The sequence below is a fragment of the Corvus kubaryi genome, unplaced genomic scaffold (assembly GCF_017639235.1).
Source record: "Corvus kubaryi isolate FWS band 111438036 unplaced genomic scaffold, C.kubaryi_AGA036_p1.0 37260, whole genome shotgun sequence".
NCBI classification, from domain to species: domain Eukaryota; kingdom Metazoa; phylum Chordata; class Aves; order Passeriformes; family Corvidae; genus Corvus; species Corvus kubaryi.
The window spans coordinates 7739194-7764127 of NW_024581077.1; the positions used below are offsets into that span (position 1 = coordinate 7739194).

Consider the following 24934-nt stretch of genomic DNA (forward strand, 5'->3'; position numbering starts at 1 on the left):
ACACTGGTTTGCAAAACCATAACCACAGCTAGAAGGTGAGTCTCATTGTGAAAAACTGCAGTGCAAAACTGAGCTTCTCCCTGGGGCTAGCAGATGATTGCAGAGATATGGAGCCAGTGACTTCCACTGAGGAGGGGGAAGAGGTGATCTGAATCAGGGTGTGGGGTGTCCAGACCAGGGGGCTGAGCTGTAGGAGAATGGAGTGACCCTGGAACAGCGCCTGCAGCTCCCTGAGCACGCAGAGGGTGTTCTCCAGTGCAGCGCAGAGTCAGGGGCCAAGTGAGATGGGCAGGGCATGCTGGAGGCTGAAGCTGCAGGCACTGCCATGGGAAGCAGCCCAGTGCAAGCAGCTCTGGTGGGTACTTTACCCCCCAGCTCTCAACACGGGGAGGACACCTTCTGCTTTCATCACAGAGTCTGTTTCTCTTAGCATAAATGAGATAAGCTCCCAATCATGTCACGGCCTCGAGTCAGAGAACACATTAGACGACATTTAGCATAAGTATGTGGATTTTGGTCACATTTCTTACCTGCATTCATGGTGAGGAAGCCATTCACCAGGTCTCCAACTCCTCAACCCAATCTAGCCCCTTTCCTGCCTTCGTGCTGGTGATCCCATCAGGTGTCAGTCTCTGGTAGCAAGGGCTGGAAGTGCTGTGGCCTAGAAACATGGTGGAGGGCACTAATATAGGCAGGGAGACAAAATAATTGCAGGGTCACAGGAGCAGAACTAAGGATTCTTAGTTCCTATAAGGAGCCTCAGGCTGGGCTGGCAGAGAGCTGCAGGGCAGGAATGAGAAGCACTCACGGGGCTGCGGTTGAAAAATGTATACTCAATTCAATAGTTTCGCCCTAATTTGCCTTGTCCCCCACCACCAAAACAAGCTCAACAGTGGAACAAAATTAAACTTTGGGTTAAGTCTCCAGGTAAAGGTTTTGCAGTGCAAGCCTGGAAAGCTGAATTACCAGTAAAACACACAATAACATATAACCTCTGTGCACACCCAGCAACCAGATGCCCCCAATTCTGCATCAGTTGCATCATCGACAATCCTGCAGCATGCAGCAGTGCAAGTTTTGTAAACCCACCCTCCCAGTGGCACTCCCACGCATCCTGAACTCCTGCCTTTTTCCTTTCCCCCTTCCTTCTCATAACCTGGGATCCCTGCTCTTGTCTTAGATGTAGCCTCCGTGACAGTCACCCCACAGTGCTTTAGCTTTGCATTTGCAAACCCCACCACACCATCCCTCTCTGGTGAAGTCCAGCCCAGGCAGACCTCACACACATCCTTTCAGCTTTTACATATCTCCGTGGTGCTGCGTACTCCGCAAAAATCACTGCTTTTTAATGCAGCGGCTGAAATCTTCTCCCCAGGTATGGCATCCACAGTTGCATCACAGGATGAGCTGGCAGCTCTAGGGACAGGGCTCTCTGCCCCATGTCCTAGACAGCAAGCTTCTCTACATCTAGAGTGGAGGGGTTTTTTGAACCCAGGACTGGAATAACGGGAGTGGTGTGCCTGGTAGAGGTGTCTGAGCAGGTGCACTACCTTTGTGTTGGGTCTGTCGTTCTAAATGGGGTGTGAATCATTGTGGAGTGGACACAGTGCAACGTGGGTGTAATAAATAAGCACTTTAATATGTAGTCTCACAATTAGTATATGCTCATATCAAGTGAGAATGTTCTACGTGCTTGTAGCAAATAAGCTTATCAGCTTATTTATCTGCCAATGCCTAACTGCAAGGAGCTCCACAATTCCCCTGCTCAGGGTCTCTGTGCAAGTCAGTGTCTGTGGTGCATCAGCACTTGTGGAGCAGAGAAAGTTTTTCTGTTTGAGGTTTTCTCTTGAGGCGAGGGGAAGCAGGTGTTTGCGTTTCTTGCGTTCAGTGCAAAACCAACCAACTGGTGATAGTGGCGCTGGTTTCAAAAGGCCATTTCTGAGCAAAGGGTGAATGGAAAAAAATAAATATATATTTATAATGGTATGCACCAACACATGACTTCCTGTTGACTAAACAAGCAACCTCTCCTCTGCTTTGGGGCTAGATAATTTTAATTATTCACTGCATTTTTGCTGTCTAATTTCTTGGTAGTTTGCTTTCTGAATCTTTCGTAAAAGTAAACCATTACATCCCTCCTCTCCCCCACCTTACACCTGACCACTATTCTTCATCCAGCTGCTATTTCTCTGTTCTCACGCCAAGACAGAAAATAAAGCCCTGAGCACAAGAAACCTGAAGGGAGGCTAGAACATCCTTCCATGATCCCGAAAAGCTGGAGCAGTGCCTCTTGCGAGATAACACTCCAAACACAGCAGCACAGGGACCCTTTCCAGCCATCCCCACCAGCCTTTAACTGACCTGGGCTTTGATCAGAAACAGTGATGGAGCCATCTTCAGTATTTTCCTCTCCCATCTTCAGGTCCCTCTCCAAATAGGTTTGCATTGAGCAGAAAGGAAAGAAAACTGAAGTGGTCAGCATACCTCCTTGTGTATTAGCTCCCAGCATATGCTTGACATATGTAAAAGACTTGGCAATTTACAACCAGGGAGAAAGCTGGACAAGCAACCAGATCCAGGGATCAGCAACCTTTCCACGGTTTTCCAAACTACTTTTTTTTTAAACCAGAGCAGGGGTGACAACTGCTAATGAGCAAAATCTTGCTGTGGCAAGAGAGTGCAGCTCCTGCTTTAGGCAGAACTGCACAGGAGCCGAAGGTCCCTCTTGAAATGTCCCCTAGACTTGCTGCAAGACACTAAAACACATCCACACCAGGATGTTTCTGTTCTGGGGATTAGTGCTAGGGGTAGAGAATCTGTACCACTGACTTTGTGCTCTTGCACCTCACACGTGAGGGAAGTTACCTGTCTAACCAAAGGGCATTGCTTCAACTTGAGAGACCTGCCATTAATTATACTTCATCTCTTTGTTCATCCCTTCTTTCTTTTTTATCTCTGTGGAGAGCAAAGAAGCTCTCAACATTTAAGGGAAAGAGCATGTTTTAAACATGGAAGAGTAAATTCCACTTACAGGCAGGACCAGAGAAAGGATCGAGTTAAAATTCTATGAGACTTGACATGTTAAATCTTCAAAAAATAATTTTGTACCAATTTAATTTATAGGGAAGACCAGGCTGACCATGGAGATATTTATTGACTCCTTTCAAAGTAGAAAATGTTATATAAAATTTTCTGCAATCTTTTGGCTATAAAAATTTAGAGCCAGCACAAGAATAAAGCTGAAGTTACCTTAATTCATCAGATGAAACAAAAACAGTTGTGATCTCTAAGAAGCAGATTTCCCAGAGTGTTTTGCTTTTTTATTTGCTTTTCTCTTTTTTTGATGTCCTGTGTAACAAATGCCCTCTTTGAATCATTAAAAGAAAAAACTAGCATTAAAGTGTGATTTGGTGTTGGTCTCACCTAGGAGATTTGTCACAAGGTGCTACTAGAGCAAAGGCTGAAAGGGGACAGCTGTTTCATTAGCAGGACTGTCCTCTTGGACTCTGTTAAGTAGGACAGGGATTCTCAAGGATTTCAGTCTCTTCTAGCTTTGGTCAAACACTAGGAGTCAGATCTTCAAGGAGGATAATTGCCACAGCTCTTGAGATCAATGCAGCTGCCAAAATGTGTATTCACAGAGCATGTGTCCCACCTAGGCATTTCCCCCAGGAGTAGGACAGCCCATGCCTGAGCCTTCCAGGAGTGCTTCTTCTTTTCCTGAAATATGCCATGCTCTCTGCTCTCAAAAACAAGTCCTCTCCAAGTGCTGGGCTAGAGAGTCTGCTCTGTTCTGGCAACTCATCTCTCCTTTGCATGTTTTTACATATACTGGTTTCACAAAGCCTTAGCATTCTGAAAACCAGTAAAATTAATAAGGAAAGTAAATCAAGCAGAGAAAAAACGAAGAACTACCCTAGCGTGAGGTAAACAAAAGCCCTGTTTCTCAGCCATGCCCTACTTGAGGCAGAAACAGAGCAGAAAGTGCCCTGGCTGCTTCCTCAGCACCCTGCCCAGCCCAAGGCACTGCCCCATCCCTCAGCTGTCCTTCAGCCCTGCAGAGAGGATGGGTGCCTGGGCAGGAGCAGAGCCTGGGCAGCCCAGAGCGGTGCTGGCAGGGCAAAGCCTGTGCATCCTCAGTGCCAGCCTGGCTGTGACAGCGCACACCTCAGTCAGCGGGTCCTGACAGTCACCCTGCCACCAGCAGATCTTGGTGCCAGTGCCAGTAGCTGGCAGACACTCCCCACTGGTGCTTTGTGTAGGGCTTTGCATTGCAGGTCTGCCACCGCTCCTGGTGTGTTGACAGGGCTCAGACACCCGTGGCAATGTTCAGGTGCCAAAGTGGGGCCAGGCACTCCCCACTGAACCCTGGGACCTGAGTCCCTCTCACTCTGGTCTGCAGCTTCAGTGCTGTGCCATGCAACTGCCAGGCCTTTCAGGGGGTCACAGTGGAGTGGGGAAAGACTGCCAACAATTTGGTGTTCTCTGAGCTCCTTCCAGCGGGGTGGCTCCAGAGTGCTGCATAGAGCTGCCTCTGCAGTGGAGCAGGGCAGGGTCGCCCCATTCCCTGCACAGCTGCGTGATGTGAAGCCCAGAGGGATGGTGTGGTTTTGCCCACATTCGAGCTAGTGGTACACAAGCTCTCAGGCCCCCCTCTAACCACTAGACAATGTTTCCTGCCTTGTTATGCTACTGATATTATTTCAGAATAATTTTGCAGGCGGGGGGGGGGGCCCAACAGGGAGTGCAGTGGGGGGTGGTGACCAATGGGTGCTGAGCATCTTTCAGAACTGATGCCCCTTTGCATCTCAACACTTCTCAGCTCCTGCAGCTCCAGAGACCCTTCTAACTCCTCCCCCAGCCACACCCCGATGAAAGCCAGAAGAGAGTAGATAGGGGTGAATGGGGAGGGGACACACAGGCCAGTCCACATTTCTGTACATCAGGTCAGAGGGCTGCACAGACAGAGCCTGCAAGATAACCTCCCTGTAATCCCATCACCTGAGAGGGACCCTGGCAGTCATGGACAGGTAAAATGAGTGCCTCTAGTTTCTTACTCATATGAGAGATGAGAGTCTTTCTGTCAGAATTAACTTGCTCTCCCTCTGGTGTTGACCATCCCTTTCCCTTTCCCCACCTGACTCAGTGATCTGACTCCCTGCCTGTCCTGCTCTTGCAACTTGCATCTCTGTGTCTCTGTTGTTCTTTCTCTTTGACTGTCTGCCACCTGTACTCTTTCCCTCTCTGTCATTTCTTTCTTGTGGCTATTCTTTGTTGCTTTCATTGTTTTTCTTTTCTAGAAACAAAGAATGATAACAGAAGGATGAACAGTCAGATGCTATCTGCCGCTTAAAGCACCTCAATCCTCTACTTGCACTGCAATTACTCTGTGAGCTTATTATGACTCTCCACAATTGCATCCTATGCACACACTCAGGGGGCTTCACTCTGGTTTCATTAGTCTTTATTTGAGAAGAAGATCTCTGTTCAGGCTGCTTCTTCAGTGCCCAGGTATGATCACAACTCCCATGTCCTTGCTGCTTTCCCTGGAGCTATGCTATAGCCATAGGAGTTGCATGTGTATCCAGCAGTTTATACCTAACTAGACATCTGCTCCCTTGCTCCCCACAACATCTGTTCATTCATTATTCTGTTTGCACCAGCCATATTCTGAAATCCTCCCTGGAAAAAAAACCCTGAGACAGTGAACTCCAGAGGAAAGGGAGAAAAAGATCTGATGTTAATGAACATTTCTAGTTGAACAAATGTCTTCTGTGATTCAAATTGTCTTCAATTTGTTCTGAAACTGAAAAATAATCTAAGCGATCGTAATTTTATTTTTCTGTGGTTTCTTCACTCTTATTTGCATCCACATGCTACTCTGAAGGGACAAAAACATTGAATAGAGAAAAATTGAATGAGGTGAGAAAAGGAACAATTAGAAGAAGAATCAGAAACATTTTGAGAGCAAATGGTTTTGCTCAAAACTTCACACACACACACACACACAAAAAAAAAAAAGAGAAAAAAGGGAAAGTCTGTTTTCCCTTATGTTTTTGATGTGATAAAAAGTATTTTTTCCATATGGGTTTTAATGAGACATCAACATAATTGTAATTGTTTTTCACCTGGCTTGTTTCTTCAGCAAGCAATTGAATTGTGCACAGTGCCTCTGCTCTATTTTCTGCAGTTGTGGCACACCCCAGGTAAGAGTTTTGCAAGCCTCTGACCTATCACAACTGTGCAATTTTCTGGGTTATCCTTTCTGGACAACCTGAGGATCTACCACCACAGAACAGGTGCCCCCTTTCCAGCACCTCTGTTACAGAGGACAGTCTTCTCCACATCCCTGCAATAACACATCTAAGACTTAGAAACCTGCAGTGAACCACTGGTTGATAATTTTGTGAGGAGACCAATGTGTGTGTGTGTTAGGAATATACACATGTTAATTTGTAAATGTTTGTACAAAGGCAGGGAAATAGGGTGACTCTAAGGTGGTAGGAAGTGAGTCAGCTCTAAGTGTGAGAAAGATGATGAAGAACATTCTGTGGGTATGGGAAACACACACCCAACAAGAACAGCCAGAGAAAGGGGTGACGAAAGGCAGTGGGATCAGCTTGTGCTCTACTCTTGATACAGCCTGCAAGCCCAACAGAGCCAGACTACCTTAGTGCTTATGGGACAGACCTCCAGGAGCTGCCTCAGACTGTTGTTGGGCTGAATGGAATGCTTAGTGGGGATGCTTTACCCTCTTGAGTGTGTGCAGTCTTCTCTGTGGACTTTCTTCTAAGACATGCTCCCATGTGATGTGCTTCTGCAGGAGCCTGTCTGTACAAAGCGTGGCATAACAGAGTATGCCTGTGCTTCCTCTTTCTGTGTGAGCAGGACAGGTATTTCTGCACTGCAGGCTGAGGGAGACATGACAGGAAAGAGTCGTTTGCCTGTCTGTGGGACAAGGGGAGCAAGGGTGCCTGAGGGACAATGTGTCTGATGCAGGTGAGGAGCAGTAGGGAGTGTTACACAACCTCAGAGCATGTCACTGGGTAACAAAAGGCAAGAGGATGTGCATGACTCTATGAATGAGTACTTGTGTGAGGGTGCACAAGGGACAGAAGCTCCTGGAGGAGAGCAGAGAGGGTGCCTGTTAGCTGGTCATTAAGTGCTCTGCAGTGCTCAAGTTTTATGGTGACATTGGCAAACACATGAGGGGTGTATATATGTCCCTAGACTCTCAGATTTAAATTCCTAACAAACCCAAATTCCCCTTTTCTACACTTCACTGGAGACCTTCCAGAAAACTCAGCTCAGTATCTCTTAAACTTACCCCATCTTTGTGCTGAACATCAGCCTAACAGTGGGAAAAGGTGACAAAGGACGTGATTATTTTTAACCTATTCACTTCTGTTTTGCATTGCTGCGGGGGAGGTGAGTATCTCACCTCAATGAACCCAGCTGCCTGTGTCCCTCCGCTTGGCAGCGAGGCTGTTAGACATGGCTCATGACCACCTTACACCTGCCCTGTGCTCCTGCTGCCTCTTCCCAGGAGGGTCCCTGGGCACGGGAGCAGGCCCATGCCAGTCTTCATGTCTGTCTGCTGTGGAAATGGTGCTTGTGCCTGGAGAGGTATCAGCATGCCTACCCATTATATATTCCATCAGCTAGTGGATGGCATTGTTCCCTAGTTCTGCACACTTTCAACTCTGCTTTTCTTTTAAGCAATGTTTGGAATACATTCAGTACAGTCTTCTCTGGACAGGTTCTAATTTGATCGATCCCTTGTCCCAGTGGATTTTCAGGGTTTCATATCGCAAAAATAACATCTCTTGATGACTGAACTCCAGACCCTCTCATCTTCACAGGCCTTCATCCTTCTCCCTCATTGGTGTCCATGTTCTGGATATTTTCAGATATTTTCACACTCTACCCAGCCATAGTTGCTGTTTGACTAATCACTATTAATTCACATACTGTTTCCACTCACGAGGTCACCTGCTTCATCCCCACAGTCATGTCTGCATCCTTTCCCTAGAACATTTCATGCAAATTACCGACACTCTTCTCGTACTGAGAGGCTTGGATGTGAAGAGGATATTTTTGGTTCTGAGCCCTCAACAGAGACGTGGTAAACTGCTGGCTGCAGGGTAGGGCTAATGTAAATTCTCTCTTGTCTTCTGCAGCATCCTCATGCAAAGGAGACTCTTCCTCTACAACTTCAGGAACCTGCGCAAGGCCAAGGGCCGGCGTGAAACCTACCTCTGCTACGTCGTAAAGCGCCGGGACAGTGCCACATCGTGCTCCCTGGACTTCGGATACCTGCGCAACCAGGTACGGGGAATGCCTTGCCCTCCTGTTCTTATATCCATGCTGAGGTGCCTGCAGCTCCACTTTGCCCGGGGCAGCAGGGAACAGAGGGCTGTGACAGCAACGCAGGCACACCTGGACGCTGTGCTGGTGCACAGTGTTTGAGGGATGCAGCCTCTGGGTAAACCTGTCCTTTGTGCTACCCCCGAGTGTGTTACCAGCAAGACATCCACACTGCCTGCTGCTTTACCAGTCGACCTGCCTTCCTGCTTAGGTCCCGCTCATCCCGTTTGTACATCCCTCCACATCAGCGCCCTCCTGTGCCTGCCGTGCCTTCTCTCCATGTGTGCTGACCCCCATCGTTTTTCTCCTCCCCTCACACCCCATCCACGCCACGCCTCCCTCCTTGCCCCTCTCACACCCTTCTCCCTCCCCACCTCACGCCTTGCCCGTATCTGTCCCCGTTTCCCGAAGATGGGCTGTCACGTGGAGGTGCTCTTCCTGCGCTACATCGCAGCCTGGGACCTGGACCCGGGACGCTGCTACCGAATCACCTGGTTCACCTCCTGGAGCCCCTGCTACGACTGCGCCCAGCACATCGCCAACTTCCTGCGCTCCTACCCCAACCTGACCCTCCGCATCTTCATGGCCCGCCTCTACTTCTGCGAGGACCGCAAGGCAGAGCCCGAGGGGCTGAGGCGCCTGCACAAGGCAGGGGCACAAATTGCCATCATGACCTTCAAAGGTGAGTTTTGCGGGCAAGAAAGAGATGATGGTGAACTAAGGGGGCTTAGGGACACCAAGGAGGGGGAGAGAAGGTAGGAAAAGATGCAGTGCGATGGTTTAGGGATCCTAGGAGAGGTCAGTGTCCTCTTGAGCACCCTGTAACTCCCCTGTACTTTGTGCAGATTACTTCTACTGCTGGAACACATTTGTGGAGAACAGGGAACAGACATTCAAAGGCTGGGAAGGCCTGCATGAAAACTCCGTCCATCTCGCCAGGAAACTTCGACGAATCCTCCTGGTAAGGGCCAATTCTTCTTCTTCCAGTGCCTCTTCCCTCATCTTATTCCTGTCTTCCTCACTACAATTCCTATCTGCTCTTGCTTCTCATCCCTGCCATCTGCCATTCCATTCATTCGTGTGTCTTCACCTTCCACATCATTTATGCCTCTTCCCCCAACTTTCTTCATCTCTCCTCTTTTCATTCACTTCCCCTTCTTCCACCTCTCATCTCATCTCCTGCCAGTCCTTCCTCATGTTCATAGGTTCCTGCTCACTTGACAACTGACCTCCCATTTATATTTTGTCCTGCAGCCACTGTATGAAGTAGATGATTTGCGAGATGCCTTTAAAATCCTGGGACTTTGAAGTGAAAGTCATCAGCAATCAGAAGACTTCACAAACACTTGTTCTTTGATTTCCAACTCTCCCTTATGACAGATCTTTATCTTTTCCCTCCTTGCATCTCTCCTCCTTCCAGCCCTGTGTCTAGAGATAAAACTATCCTTACTTTTTTTATTTCCAAGGAGAATTAGGCTGATCTTCTGAAGACACGTTCCCCAGGCTCACACCTTATCCATTGCTAACTGGGAATAGCCAGGACTGCAGTGACATTACCAGAGAATGATTTTTCCCCCCTCAGTCCCTGCAGAGCTAATTCAGGTGATCCACTATGTGGAGCTCTGGGTTTATCCTTGCCCAGGTGGGAGCAGACAGCCTGCAAAGCTATTTATGTGGCTGTGTTCTCACTGGCACTCCACTGACCTGCACATTTTATGAGGGCTTTGGGGAGCACATCTCTTGGCTCTTAGAGCTGAACTACACTCAGCTGCTCTGTGTCCTTCCTTGTGAAATGGTTTATTTGTCCTTCTGGATGTGGGTAGGAAGTTGAAAACCATCACCACTGAAGTGGTACAGCCTATGTATTAACAGCAAAGTTGGCCAGCTGTTGGAAAGCTCAGCTGAGAGTGTTGAAGTGAGTCCTTGACAGCCCAGGTAGCTCAGCTTGAGAACCTCACTTGAAGCCAGCAGGTCTGTGTAAGTGGACTGTGTGCAGAGCACCACAGCTCCCACCGTGTTGAGTACTCTCCATCCACCGAGCATTTCCCCCTACGCCAGACGTGCAATATGCTCCTTCCCCAGCCAACTGCCTCTGCTAGAGGCACCTTTACAGTCCCACAGTCTTCTGTTTCTCCAGGTCTTTTACTGCCCATAATATGGCCAGCAGTGTCTAGTTGGTGACTGTACTGAGAGCTGGCCAGAAAAAAATCCTGGCATAAGCAAAGCTCTATAGCCTGTAGATAGATATCTTCTGTAGGGGCAAAAATCAAACCATCCTCCTGCCTGGCAATCACTCTGTTTCCATTAGGGGACCCCATTAGCATCTGATCTGGTGGACACAGCCTTTACAAGCTGAAGATACGGGTTCATAGTACCTGCCTGCTCACCACCACCTTCCCAGCACCTAAATTACAGCTGGGTTTTCCTCTCCAATCTAACTTCTTGAGGCTTTGACAAGGCTAAGTGTGTCCCACACTCTGGGTGTGCTCTATTTCCTTCATGATGGCTACAAGTTCTCTGCTCTGTCCTGTTCCTCTTTCTGGGTAAGGCTGGAAGCTCCTCAAAACACCTCCTCTGGTGCTCGGCCAGCTGCAGGGGGACAGCAGAGAGCCCTGCTCCTACAGGGCCTCCTCCTGCTAGGAGAGGTCACAACCAGGTGCATCACAAGCTTCCTACAACTTCAGGCTCCCGAGGCACTCTCAGCTTGAGAAATTTCGACGAGGAATAGCAATGAGAGTCCTTTGCAAAGCATTAATTTGCGAGCATGGTGTTGTATATTTGTTTCATATGGTGCATATTATTTATATAAATAAAGGTCTTACAAACTAGCATCTGGTTTTGTCTTTTTTTTTTTGGTATCATGTGGATGAAGGAGGTAAAGTTGACACAGAGGATTGACAGGTCATCTTTCTCGTTTCTGGAGACACAGCCTGGAACTATTAAACTATCTTTGTGCTTTTACTTGTAGCTTTGAAGTTATTGACAGTTATTGACCCAGCAGATCAAGACAGATAAATTGTTTGGGTACTTTGGAAATACTACCAAAAATCTCTGAAGTTATTTGAGATGCTTCTTTCATTGATGGCCAGCCTATTGTCCCCAGTCATGACTTGTAATTGACCACACTGGACGCAGAAGTCCTGACCCAATATGCTTCACAAAACAAGAAGAGAAGCAAAGATGTATAAAGAATCTTTGTCTTTCAACTTTTGATATTGGCCTGTACAACACTGTTGTCCTTCTCAGTGAAATTATTAGAAAAATTAATATTTTCTATAAAAGGAGTTGAAGGAAAACTCCTTTGAAAAGGAATTGGCTTCTGCTTAAATTCTGACTAGCACTGAGTTGAAGATACTTGTTGAAACATGACACCAGGGGATGTTGTACAGGAGGAGAAAAAATGCAATGAGTAAATGAAAAGAATCATGAACTACATTAAGAATATATCCTATGTTTAGGTTCTTCTGAACATAAGTCAGATTAAGTTCAGAGTGGACTGTAGAGTTAATCCATGTGATACAGCTAAAGGAGTTTAGCTCTTTTGCTACAGAGATTGTTTTAACTGCACTTTTTCTGTTCACAAATACCAATTCATACTGTTTGTTACAAGACATTCTTTAATTTGGCTTTCTAAATTAATTCAACCTCAAATGCTTTAGGTGTCTCTGCCAAGAATAACTCCCTGGAGGGTAACTGTTATGTAGTAACATTACTTTTTTAACAGAAGATATTTTACTTGCTTTGTAGACTGTGGATATAGTGAACATTTTGCTATTGCTTTTATATTCTTGATGGCCATTTATCTTTACAGCCTTATGGAGATTGTGGGTGTGCTATTCTAGGTGTCTCTTTCCTTTCTATGCACCTGGGCAACAGCTAAGCTCTCAAGGGGACTGTGGCAAATATACCTCCAACCCCAGTTGCCTGAGCTGTGGGAAATGGGGGCTTGTGATTTCTGGGAGGACATTTCCTCCCTAGACTGTGGGAAACAGCCAGAGCAGGGGCCTTGGTGCTGGCTGAAAACCCCAGTCTCACTTGATCAACACTCTGGGGTTTGCAGCAGTGAACAAGGCACAGGCACAATCCAGGGAGCTGTAGAGGATAGGTCTTTGATAACAGAGGAGACAGGACAAACGGGACGGGATGGCTGCTGGTGTGGAAATCTGGGCATGGCTGCCATCTCCTGGTGCACGGGGGTGTCTGGCACCCTGTGTGAGGGTGTTGGCTTGAAGGGATGTTGTTCCATGCTGCAAACGGCTCCCAAAGCCTGTCTCTCAGACAGCCCCCAGAACATGCCCGCTGAAGAGCAGGACACTGACATCATTCCCACAGCTGCACGCAGCACTACTCCAGGTCAGTACACGGCGTCCTCGGACTTTGCAATAATAAGAAACAGATTACCATTAAACAATGCAAAGACACACTCCAAACCCTTGCAAACACAGCCATGTCTTCTCCCTGCTTGCTTTCTCTTCTTCTCCTGCATGCTGGTACTTGGAAATCAGGACAGAAAGGGGTTTCAGGGTCATGGAGTGTCGTCCCTTGCTACTTGTCCCTTCAAGGGGGTTTCAGCCTAGATGTATTTGTGTCCAGTACATTGTCTTTGAGTACGTTTTTCTACTCTCCCTGGTGCTGACCCTTTAGCATTCCTATGGGCAGAAATGTCATTCTTTCATCACATATGTATTAAATATTCACAGTGATGGAAGTCACATTTGGTTCACAGAAGAAACATGAAGGGATTTGGCAGAGAAGAGACCCCTCATTCAGACAATGCCAGTGATGATGAGCAGAGCCTCTGCTGGGGAAGGAGAAAGTGGGTTGCTGCAAGAGCAGAGGTCATAGCAGATGGGGAGGCACCGAAGGGTGTCAAGTATTTTGAGGGCTGCCTTGGCTTTTAAACCTCTCATACACTTCTGTCTTAGGCAGGTTTCCCCTCAGGCTTCCAAATCCACATCAGATATGGCTAAAACTCCATTGCTCTTGCTGCTGTTGCACCCAAGTTCCAGCGCAGGGAGGGTGTTGATCTCTCCACTCTAAAACCTTGTCATTAATTCACAGTTAAGAACTATCCCACTCTACAAGCTGGCACATGCTTTTACCAGTCCAGAGGGCCAGAAGAATTTGAGAGCAGACCAGCTGCCTTCTGCAGTTGCCTTTAAAGGCTACCAGTGTGGTAAACCCACCCCTAGGCTCTCACATGCCAGTAGGGGCACGGCAGGGATACAGCAGATTGCAAATTCACTCTGGCAGATAAAACTGGTGCGAAAACTTCACTGGGCTGACTTGGAACTGGCAAGCTTCCAAACAGACTATGGAAGGTTTGTCCTCCTGCCTTCAGTGGGAAAGGGCTGACCCCTGGGCATGAGTGGTTATGGACCCTGCTGTACTAAACTACACGTTGATCAAGTGATTTGATTGCTCCCTAAGGAAGCAAAGAGTAAACACTATAACATCCAGAAAGAGGGCATGTGACATCCAGTATGAGGCCCTGGACAGGGGGAAGAAAACTTCAGCTGTGCTATACATTGCTTGGAGTTATTTTATTTGATAAACGTAGGAGACTCTCCCCAGCCAGCTGTGCTCAGCCTTAGATACACTCTCATACTGCAGGGACTGGAGCTGCTTTCTCAGCCTGCAGCTTTTCTGGCTGTCTTGATGGTCTGCTAAACATCTGGAGATTTTGGCATGGCCAAAGGATGCTATAAGCATTAATAAACCAGAAGAGATAGGCATGGCTCCCACCAGCCCCTGCCTGGTTCTTCAAATCATCCTTTGTGCATGTTGCGGATCTCAGCATCAGCACATTCCCCAGTGGGATCACACAGTGGGCCTCCTGCTTGAAGAGGTTGGGAATCATGACACATGCAGCTCCCCACATGATTCATTCTGATGTTCTACATTATTTGCAGTTCAAATTCAAAACTGCTGCAGGACCCTATACACCTGTATCTTCTTTTTGCCTGCTGCCAGTAGAGAGAGTTCAAAGCTTTCAATTTCTCCTACCTCACCATCCCACTCTGTGTTTCCAGCTGGAAAAACAGAGACTTTTTATTTTGTTCCCCCAGTTTGCAACGAACAGCTATGTCTCCAGAGTGTGGAATTACAAGGGAAGGCTGTGTATCAAGGAGCTGAACAAGAAAAGCAAAGTTTCCACAGAGTTGATGTTTTCCCTTTTATTACACTGGTTTTACAGTCATAAATAAAACCTTAAAATGAAGTATTATTACAGTATTGCATAAATATTGTTAAGGTATGAAATATTTTCCAAAACATACACATGTAGGCATAAAAGTGATCTTCATAAGAAATTCTGAAAGCAAGAATGCATAGCTGATTACTTCTTTGGAACAGATCAGAGCATGAAAAATGTTACATGCTGGCCTTTCAAGAGGGTACTTGCAGAATCTGATTGCAGAATCAGCAGACATGGAAGGCCTGATTACGGGGCACAGTCTCCATCCTTACTGGACTCTCAGGAAGCTCTGTAAAGACACAGAGCACTGTGTCCTGGATGCCTGGCTGCATCATCCGAGCTTGCTGATGGCTTCTCATGAGCTCCTTCTGCTCTGTCCAATACTTAGCAATGCTCAGTCAGTGATAAGAGTCTTCTCTGGTGGCAGCAAGAAGCTTATCAAGGCTGCAGCAGAAAACACTGCCAGGGACTGGATTTTCTGGTCTTGTACTGATGCACAAAGTGAGCTTAGAAACATGGTGGTGATGCTTGTTAGTGTTCAGTTTGTCAGAAATGGAGGAAGCCCCTAGGAGGAAGAAAAACAACCATTAAAAATTAGACACAAAAAGCTTAAGCTATCTCTTCAGCATGATAGAGAATTTGAAAATAAAGCATCTGGTCCAAGAGATCACTGATCCTCCTTCAGTGTGTTAGATGATCTCCCTCGGGATACGTTTTTCCAGACAACAGGGTAGCACCTCACAATATACTGTGCCATGTACACCACTGCTAGAAATACAAACCATTCAGAAACAGAAGCATTTAAAAGGTGGCAACTTGCACAGCTGAATGCAGGGGAAGTGGAGTTGGATCCTGTGGAAAGGCAGATTTTTTGGGGGGTTAGAAAGGCTCGCCCAGGGGTTTCTAGTACCACACCATGTTTGCAGCATGGCTAACTCCAAGGCTGGATCTGGCAGCTCAGAGCAAAGTTCTCAGTGTCTCCAGGGATGGAGGTGACAGACTCTCCGGGTTCCAGTACCACACCGTTGTCAGGGGAGACTTTTTCCTTCTATCCTGTCGGAATTTCCCTTAATGCAGCTTGTGTGTGTTACCTCATTTTTCCTCTGTGCATCATCAAGGAGAGTTTGGCTATGTCTTTACTGCCTTTATGTAGTGGAAAACTGCAGTTAGATCCCACTTAGCCACCTTCTCTATCGGTCTAGGAAATCCCATTCCCTCAGCCTCTCCTCATAGGGCAAGTACTCCAGTCCCCTGCCCTTTGCAGTGGTACTCCACCAAATCCCCTCTGGTTCCTCAGTGTCTTTCTCCTGCCAGGAAGGCCAGAGCTTGATGCAACAGTGTGTATTTCTCTGGAGCACATGCCTGGAACTCACTCACCCCATTACACCTCTGCATAATTAGTACAACGGGGCAGGATGTTCAAAAGGGCTGAGCACAAAGACATTCCCATTCCCTCTGCAGAGGGTTGGTAGTTAGAACTGTTGATGATGGGCCCTATTCACCTTCATTTGAGGGATGGCTTATGTTTAGCTGAGACAGCAGAGCAGCTGAGCAAGTGCCTGACTTCCAGCAGGCTTCCTAGCCAGCAGGACTCTGCAGAAATCGTCAAGGTTGCCTGGTTGGGACAGGCAATTTGTTAGCTGGCTCTTTAAAACCAAGATCTGGAGGGCAGATTCCCCTTGTACTGCTGCACAGGGAGCCATGCTGAGTCAGCAGCAGTTTGTCAGCACTCACAAGCATTTAGCAGACAGCTCTGCTCAGCTCCTGGCAAGCATCGCACCATGCACTTGATTGTGTGTAAGCTGCTAAATTATTTAATCATCTCAGGCATTAGGAGACTCAGAAAGACTGAAAGCCAAGGGGAAAATGTCTCCTAAACCATTACATTGCATAAAGTACTTTGTTAGGTCAGCTGATTGACTGGGTATTGCTACTGACTGTGTATCCTGTCACCTGAATGTCTTACTCAGAAAAGAAATGGAAAGGTCAGGTCTTGAGGTACAAAAAGTCCTATGGAATATTTGGGATGGATGGAACTGAAATGAAGGGTAATGTGTACTTTTCCCTCAGCCAGAAATAAAACAAGGCATTTATAGCATCCTACAAACAGGTTAGTTTTGTGTCTGTGAATCTAAGCTCCTGCCAGCAGCTTTGTGCATCCCTTCCTCCACCTCCTGCCATCCATTCTGCACAGAGGGACCATTCCAAGCAAGAACTGGCTTGCTCCACAAAGAGTGGCTGAGCCCCACAGTTAGTCCAGACCTGGTCTCCTCTCCTGTCCAGTAGACCACCTTCTCTTTCTTTTCCCTACAATCGCTTCTGCTAACACCACTGCTGGGGTCATCCAAATCTCCTTTTCCTTGGATTTTTTGCATTTATTTTCTCTCCTGGTGTTTTCTTCGGGTGTCTACTAACCAAATAGATACAAAGGAGTTCTCTGCAATTCAGAAAGTAGTGTGCATTGAAGTCCTGGGTCCAATAATGATCTCCAGGTTGGTAGACAACAAAGTTTCTCCAGCAGTAACTGTAATCTAAGAAGAGAGATACCCAGTCACTCTTGATGAAAGGATGCCCCGTTCTTTCTTCATTAACGTCAGTGAGTCATTTGTTTCTCAGTAAGAATACAGTAAAGGACAAAGATATTCATACAAGGGATACACAAATAACTACACAAACAAGTTAGTGGAAAGGGGAACCAAAACTCTGCAGGTAGCAATATGTCTAAAAAAAAATTGCCAGAGAGAGAAATTGATCATTGTGGTGGCTTGGGCAACCTTTATGACAAATAGCACACTCTGGCATAAAGCCAGAGCACATTTGCCAACAGTGAAGGAATCAGTGAGTGGCAGGAGTGAAAAGGGAAGTGGCACATGCAGTCAGAGCTGATCAAGCTCCCTTTTTGGCAGCCTTGTGCTTGAGAACACAGCTTTGGTCAGACAAGTTGCTTCAATCATGAATCTGTCTGACTTACCCCAATGATCAGGGAAAACCTGGAGTGAAGACTCTAACATTTAGCAGTTTCATATTGATCCAAGTGTTGATAGGGTGGGCAGAGCTTCTGTCAATGCTCTGGTGGTATAATCCCAGAGACAGTATCCCCAAGATAAGCTATGTCCTTTAAGATTACATTTGACCTGGTGGGTTTTATAGCTACTCACTCCAGTGGTAAATATCCACACAGGTGTGTGAGGTTCATCTCTTCAAATACACATTTCTTTTTGTGAGCTGCTTGTCTGGACTATTTTTACAGCCAAACATCACCAGGCAAGAAAGATAGAGGCACAAAAAGGCACATGTGCAAGACACATGCATCATCTGAAAGTCTCCTTTAAACAGTTTCCTTCTCTTCTCCAGCTACCAAGGGAAACCAATTACTTGATGCAGATGGCAAGCTGATCTGCATGTGTTTTCTAGGAAGGACAGGTTCTGTCTTACACCCAGGATTTTTCACTGCATATTAAGGAGGTGTGGATGGCTAGAGAAGCCTCTCACTCTCCATGTTTGTATTTGGCAAGAAGAAATGACCATGCTGGTCCTGCTGCTGTACAGGACTGGGGAAGAAATAAGGCAGAAGAGAGTGACATTTTTGCACTCACTAGTCCTCCCCAAAGCAAGTCATCACCACTATTACAAACTAAAAGCGCACATAATCCCAGAACTTTCAATCCACACTTAGACAAAGAGTAGCTGGGTTACCTTCAGGATTCATTATATGTATAGTGACTCCATGCATTCCCAGGTTGCAGAGACCTTCTCTGTTACGGATATCGTAGTGCCTGAACAGCTTGGCTGCATATATTTTCAAGGTCACATAAGGGCGTGACTTCAGGAACTCCAGAATCCTTTCAGAGCACTTTCCACAGGGACTAGCTGAAAGGAACCAGGTGATGGAGCAAGGAACTTGTGGCCTGTCTTTGAAACAATTTTCTAAGAAGTTGACTTCAGCATGTTGTCTATGAGTGTTTGAGCACCAGTTCCTCCAGATGGAACCTCTTCTCCACCTGATTTCATACAGCAGGTACACCCCCCGTCGATGTTGGCTAGGCGAATAATTTATTTGGAAGTCTCCCGGCTCTATCTTCCACCTGAATAAGAGTACCGGCAGTACTGTGATCCCAAGATTTCAATGATGTTTGGTCCCATTGTGCATTGCCTACTCTCAATATCAGCCAGGCCTCCCACTCCCAGCTTTTCCCATCAGAAATGAGCAGCTTGAAGAATGTTGCAATTTAGCAATTGAAATCTGGAATTTGATGAAGACTTCAGAACACCCCCAACACCTCCTTGAGAACTGTTGGGTGGGTAAGCAAGCCCGTCACCACACAGAGATCAGTACCAGTCAAAGCAGTAAGGCAACTGGAAAGGAAGATTGAGGAAAAGGATAGTAAGAATAAAACAAGGCACAAGGCTGTCCCTAGAAATTGCTATGGAGCTCAGGCAGCAGTCAGTGACAGAGCTACATCTCTTACCCTTGGTTGTTGCCGCTGGACAGGAGATCTGTACAGAAAATATTTGTGAGTCATCGAGGATAGCAGGTCAGAAACCAAAATTTCCTCTACACTTTCTGTCCAGACACCTTTCAGTCTATACACTCCCTACCAAATCTCTTTTCTCTAAAAGGCCTTAATAAGTAATCACTGCGCAGCAGGATAGGCATGCTGGGCTGCAGGAGGTGTGGATTCCTACCTGGAAGTTGAACTTGATGGTTGTTTAAGCTATGTTGTACATGAACCCTTGCTCAGTTTAGCACATTATGGTTGATTGTGTAAACACTCAAGTTTAAATTCCCTGATTTCAGCAGTACTGCATCTGTTTTTCCCTGACTAATCAAAGAGCAGAATCAAATCTCTTATCCCTTAAATCTTCCAAACCACTTCTATGAGACAGGCAAAACTTGAGCCATTTTCCCATCGGTACTCATCATTTTGGCAAACTAGACAGCAACATTTTCACAACCAATTTCCCATCTTCACTTAATCTGTAACTTTTTCAAAAACTAAAAAAAATATCAGTGCCAAGGAAAAAATACCTGTACAGGAAGGAGGGTGATTTCTGACTAACAAATACATACATGGTGGCAACGCTGACCTGCCTGATTATACACATTTTATCTCCCATGGTGGCAAGCAACTTTGACCCCATGATTCATTCATCCCTTCCCAGCTGAGGGTCTAGAGGAAAACAATTGCAGGTGATCAAAGCCACTCATTTCTTTTGTAAAAATCCACCCATAGAAAACTTAAGGATCTAGGAACTGCCATATTATTTGATAAAATAATTAATTTCATTTTTTAAATTTTTAAGTGCATATAAAATGAAAAGAATTAATTTTATTTTTAGTTTTTATATATTATACATGATACAATAAAGATTTCTTTTAAAATTTACTTAGAATTAAGGTACTAAAGGCATTTTTCCGCACCTTAGCTCTTTAAGATGAGAAAATATGAATTATACAGAGTGAAATTACATTTCAACAGGAAGAAAATAGTTTTCCACATCAACAGAGACATAATCAACTCCTTGCACGGCCTTATTGCCCTGATTCTTTAGAAAGAATATTCTAGTTATTTATCACAATGAAAATAAAATATGTGAATAAATAAGCTAACTAAATTGCTCCATTCTTAAATGCCTTCAAGATTTCTTTCCACAGTAAAAGTTCTCTGGGATTTTGAATTCTTCCTGCCATTCCAAGGTTAACAAAATTTTACTAGTATTTTGAAGCTGGACCTAAGACTCAAGATACGGTAATGGGTTCAAAGACATAAAACTCAAATCCACATCTGTCTGCTGTATATCCTCATGTCCCAACAAACCACATTTGTGTCTACACTCCAGTCCTTTAGATACAACTACAGTAAATATCTACGCTTGAATATGGAGAAACAGGCCTGCCTTCCACATTAATGTGCTTACCTCTGCCACTGACAGCAGCCATGGGTACTTCTGGACTTGTGTGTCTCGTCCTGGGAGACTGGTGTGCCTTTAGTAGTCTTACACTAGTTTCGGTTTCTATTCCTGGACCAGAATACTGATCTTTGGGCCTTATTAATGCTGCTCAGCTGAGTATTTCCTCATGCTGACTTTATTCATGCTTACTTGCACTGCCCCACTGGCCGAAGATGAAAGAAAGTTCCTGGCAGCGAAGAACTGCAAATGGGGGAGATCCCACTCAGAAATTGCTCCGGCCTTGAAAGTACAAGGTTACCTTCCAGAAGCTGGAATTAACAGGTGAGCCACCTTTTGCAGTGCAGGCAGAAATTACATTTCTTTATTAACTCTAGCTCCAGAACAGAAAAGCAAATCTTCTCTAGTCACCCCAATGCAACAAGAAAGAAAAGCGTCTACACAAATGGCGTCAAGCCACCCAGCTGCGGCATGGCATGTCACTTTTCTGACACCCAGATGCCACGAGGAAGTCGGACAGAACCCAGTGGAAAGAGGGAAACAGAAGACATCATGTGCAAAAGCCTGTGAGTCTGTGGAACTCCAGCAGGTGGTGGTGGTTACTGCCATTTCCCTTCATGGGACTGCTCCTGTGGCGTTCCAAGGACTGCTCATAACCCCCTGAGCCTGGGTCCTCAGGCAATCAAGGAAGACACTCCATGTGTGTGACCACTGAGCTGTGTTCAGTGGCTGGGTAGCCACTCTCAAGCTAACTCTAAGCAAGCTGCCCAGCATCCAGGAGAGCTTTGGCAGTGGACACCTTGTTATGAGGGAACATCCAGATATTTTTGAAATTTCACAACTGAGAAGATATCTGTACTCACATGGACACTCTGAGAGCAAGATCTGAGCCACCTGTGGAGTATCTGCAGAAGTTATTGGTCATGATATCAGTTCGCTGATGTAAATAGAACAGACATTTTCCAGTGCCCTGAGAAACCTGCTCAGGATTACGAACTGGGCATCACCATCCTGTGATCAGTTCTGCAACTCTCACAAGATGCAGCAAAAGAATATTTCCCATTTAATCTAAAAAATGACTGAAACAATGCTAGTTTCTAGTGAGAAGCTTTCCTCTGACTGACACACCCAAAACTGGCTTGCAGAGGAAAGGGATTACAAAAGAATTCTTCATATGGTTCAGGTAGAACGAGTCTCTGTCACTTACAGTTTTTTCTGGTTTTGTGACACAATTATTTTGTGGTCTGATGCAAGCTGTAGAGATCCCTGGACAAAGCCACTGCCTTCCTTGGTGCCAAGCTTGATGTGGGATTGTAAAGCTAAGGGAGGGATTTATTTGTATTCTCTGCAGCAAGCTCTCAGTATTCCATTGTCAAAAAGTATTCAGTTTCCTGCCAGGACAGAAAAAACCCAGAAGTGTACATGAATGGTGGAGTTCAGAGGGAGTAGGGATTCGGGCACTGGCAGGACTCTCTGTCAAGGAGAAGACTGGTTGTGGCAGGTCATCAGGCAGTGCCAGCACAGAGTCTGCCCTCAAGGCCTCTTCTGCTGCAAGGTCACTCCTCACTTCTCAGCACATAATTGTTCCCCAGTGGCTGGATTCTTTCCCGACACAGAAGAGTGAAGAGGAGCAGCTCAAACGCTCAGAGATTGTTGAAACAAAAACGTGATTGGCTGATGTGGTTTTGAGTTCGCGGCCATGATCCTCAGTAAGACCAGGAATGCTTTGGTGCTGTAGCAATCCCTTCACTGCCCTGTCCTTACAGTGCATATTTACAAATAAGCAGGTGTGAATTAGGCTTAGAGATGATTAGTCTGATCTGCAAGGAATGGTTTGATTAGAAGCAGTAGTTCCTGATAGAAAACCAGCAACGTGCCACAGAAAGTGGAGAGAGAAAAATGAGTCAGAGCAGCAGGGAATTAGCAATGCAACATTTTCAGGTGTCTCCAGGAAGTTGAATGTGCTGTACAAGATGGTGGAAAGCCAAAAGGGAAAAATAAAAGAAAACTGGAAATACTGCTCCGTTAGTCCTGTCAGCCTAATGTGAGGAGAAGAAGAATCCCTTCCAAATTCAATAGTTGCTTTAACCTAAAAACATCAGAAAGACAAGGTTGCCACACAAGTGAATTGTCATACTTCTAAAAGAATTTACACACTCTGTTTATGAGGACCATGCTTCAGTGAGTCAAGAGGAGGATGTTGACCTCCAGAAGGATCATACAACTAGGTGGGAAACCCATTTCCCGGTTTTTATGAGCAACCAGCAGTAATCCAGTACCCCTTTAAACTGCTATGTGCCAGTAGCAAGGGTTATCTCTATAGGTGGAGTCTCATGTTACTCAAACGTTTAACTGTGGCAAAAATTTTTATTCTACTTCTCATGCAGTCAATTATGCCCCCTTATAGAAGCTGCTTAAGTTACCATAAGAGATAAATGTGGAGGTGGTTCGTGATGTTGAGCTATTGGTAACATCTGAATATATCTCAACCACTCCAGCAAAGGGAATTTTTTTAATAACCACCACCCTCATATGCATGCCTCATGAACCTGAATGTGTTTTGGAGGAACATACACAGCAAAGGGTACATAGAATGGTGGACATACACTCACTCGTGCCTCCTTTAAACACCAGGTTCCTTAGACCTTCATGAGAATATTTCCTTTGGTGGTAGTAGAGCCATGCTGTACACATATGACCAGATTCACTAGGGAAAATAATCAAGAAGCTTCACGGTTTCTTCAGAACATTTCACAAAGGGCCTCCAGGATGCACACTAAGTGATAGAGAGGTGGACAGAGCATCAGGGAGTTAGGTCCCTGCAGATGGCTCCCAGGAAAGAGATTGCAGCAAAACAGGTCTGCAGCATGACTACTACAGAGGTGTTGTCCGTTCATGTACCACTCCTTTTTCTCAAGCGTCTTTTAGCTTATCTGACACTCGAAGCCCAAGATGTGCATCTGGTAACAAATTTGGACTGAGACAGACTCCTAGAAATGGAAACACGTGGAAGAAATTAGGGAAGATGGACAGGTTAGAGAAGAAAGAGCAGCACAGAAAGAAAGTTAAATCAGATGTCAAAGAAGACAAAAAGAGACAAGTTTTGAATCAGCTAAGATCCCAATTTGCAAATCTCTGAAGATTTTACAGGTACTGAGCTTTTTATTCTCTGGCTGAATGATCTATTGGAAAGAGGTGAGAATCACCAAGTGGAAGTCTGGAAGCAAAGAGAAAGGTTAAATTTAAATGTGACAAAAGCCTCGGGCTTATGCCACAAGAGGCTTAAGTCTCAACCTCCACTTAGAGGCTGCCTCCTGGAATTAATTTGAAATGGTAAATCCTGTATTAGTTCAAGTATTCTGCTGCTGACACATTTGACGGTAAAAGGAAAATCCATTGTATGTTTACGTGGATTTAATGGAGTTTTCTCAGCAGGTATCTGTATTTTTTATAGAAAGAAAAACCACAGAGCCTTTTGAGAGTTATTCTGTGACCTCCACATTTAAAAAAAGGCTAAAATGTGTTTATGTATGAACCTGTACGTATGAACTCGCACTCATGAAGGTATTTGCGGATATTTACCTATGTGTATGCACAATAATGCAATAATGAATATAAAAACAAGCTTGTAGACACACAAATACATCTCCTTGGCAGCATATTACTTTGCAACTCTGATAAGCACACCCACCCATGGCTCGTTTCTTTCTCCCAGTACCTTTGCTTTCACTTCCCCCACAGGCTGCACAGCGTCACCATACTTTCCTGAGACTCTTGTTCAGCCTCCATATGTGGAAACCGAAACCTAAGAGATTAAGATAACTGGTGGCACCCTGCCACTGCTGGGTGAGCTTTATGAGGCTGACTCTGAACAACAATATGCAATGGCAGCCAGCCACAAGGATGTGCAGGCAGAGCTCTGACCCAGGCAAAGTGAAAAATACTTGGCTAGTGGGAAGGACTTACCTGCGTGCTTGCTGCAGTAATGAAACATCCTGCTACCCTTGTAATATAATTCTTTCACATTAACTGGTGAGGTTGTAGAAATCAAAGAATTTCCCAGATCATCAAAGATAGTTCATGAGGAGTCAGTGTGGAAAAAAAAACAAGCTGCAAGTGAACATATCTGTATTTTGGAATATATTTTTCTACTCTAAGCAGTCCTTCTACAGTTTTCTCACACTATTTTGAGTCACAGAAGTTCTATATATTGATCTTTCTGATTTTGCCTCATTTCTATGTGTTTGTTTCAATGCACATGCTTTGTCAAAGCACTAAGCAGAACAATAAGTACCCCGAACCCAGTGGGGATTTGTGTCCATGTTCTGCTTGAGAGCCTGAGTCAGTCATCACACAACTGGCAGAGTTTTAAATATGAGGGGGACCACATAACCAGGTGGACTTCATTTGAGAGAGAGCAGTGATTTTCTGTAGGTTGTATCAAGTAGAGTGTTCAGAGCA

The 24934-nt window shown here is 45.6% G+C and overlaps 2 protein-coding genes across 2 annotated transcripts; one reads left to right on the top strand and one right to left on the bottom strand.

The window, feature by feature from the left end:
• Positions 1-4081: 4081 nt before the first annotated feature.
• AICDA (activation induced cytidine deaminase) lies at positions 4082-11176 on the top strand. The gene is made up of 5 exons (XM_042024261.1): positions 4082-5030; positions 8181-8328; positions 8779-9049; positions 9213-9328; positions 9622-11176. Exons 1-5 carry the CDS (start codon positions 5023-5025, stop codon positions 9673-9675), a joined length of 597 nt encoding a protein of 198 aa, XP_041880195.1. The 5' UTR covers positions 4082-5022; the 3' UTR covers positions 9676-11176.
• A 3352-nt stretch (positions 11177-14528) lies between these two features.
• LOC121662736 (C->U-editing enzyme APOBEC-1-like) lies at positions 14529-22544 on the bottom strand. The gene is made up of 5 exons (XM_042024262.1): positions 20483-22544; positions 19033-19060; positions 18260-18648; positions 16979-17094; positions 14529-15128 (listed from the first exon to the last, which is right to left on the bottom strand). Exons 1-5 carry the CDS (start codon positions 20502-20504, stop codon positions 15102-15104), a joined length of 582 nt encoding a protein of 193 aa, XP_041880196.1. The 5' UTR covers positions 20505-22544; the 3' UTR covers positions 14529-15101.
• Between the last annotated feature and the right edge of the window lie 2390 nt (positions 22545-24934).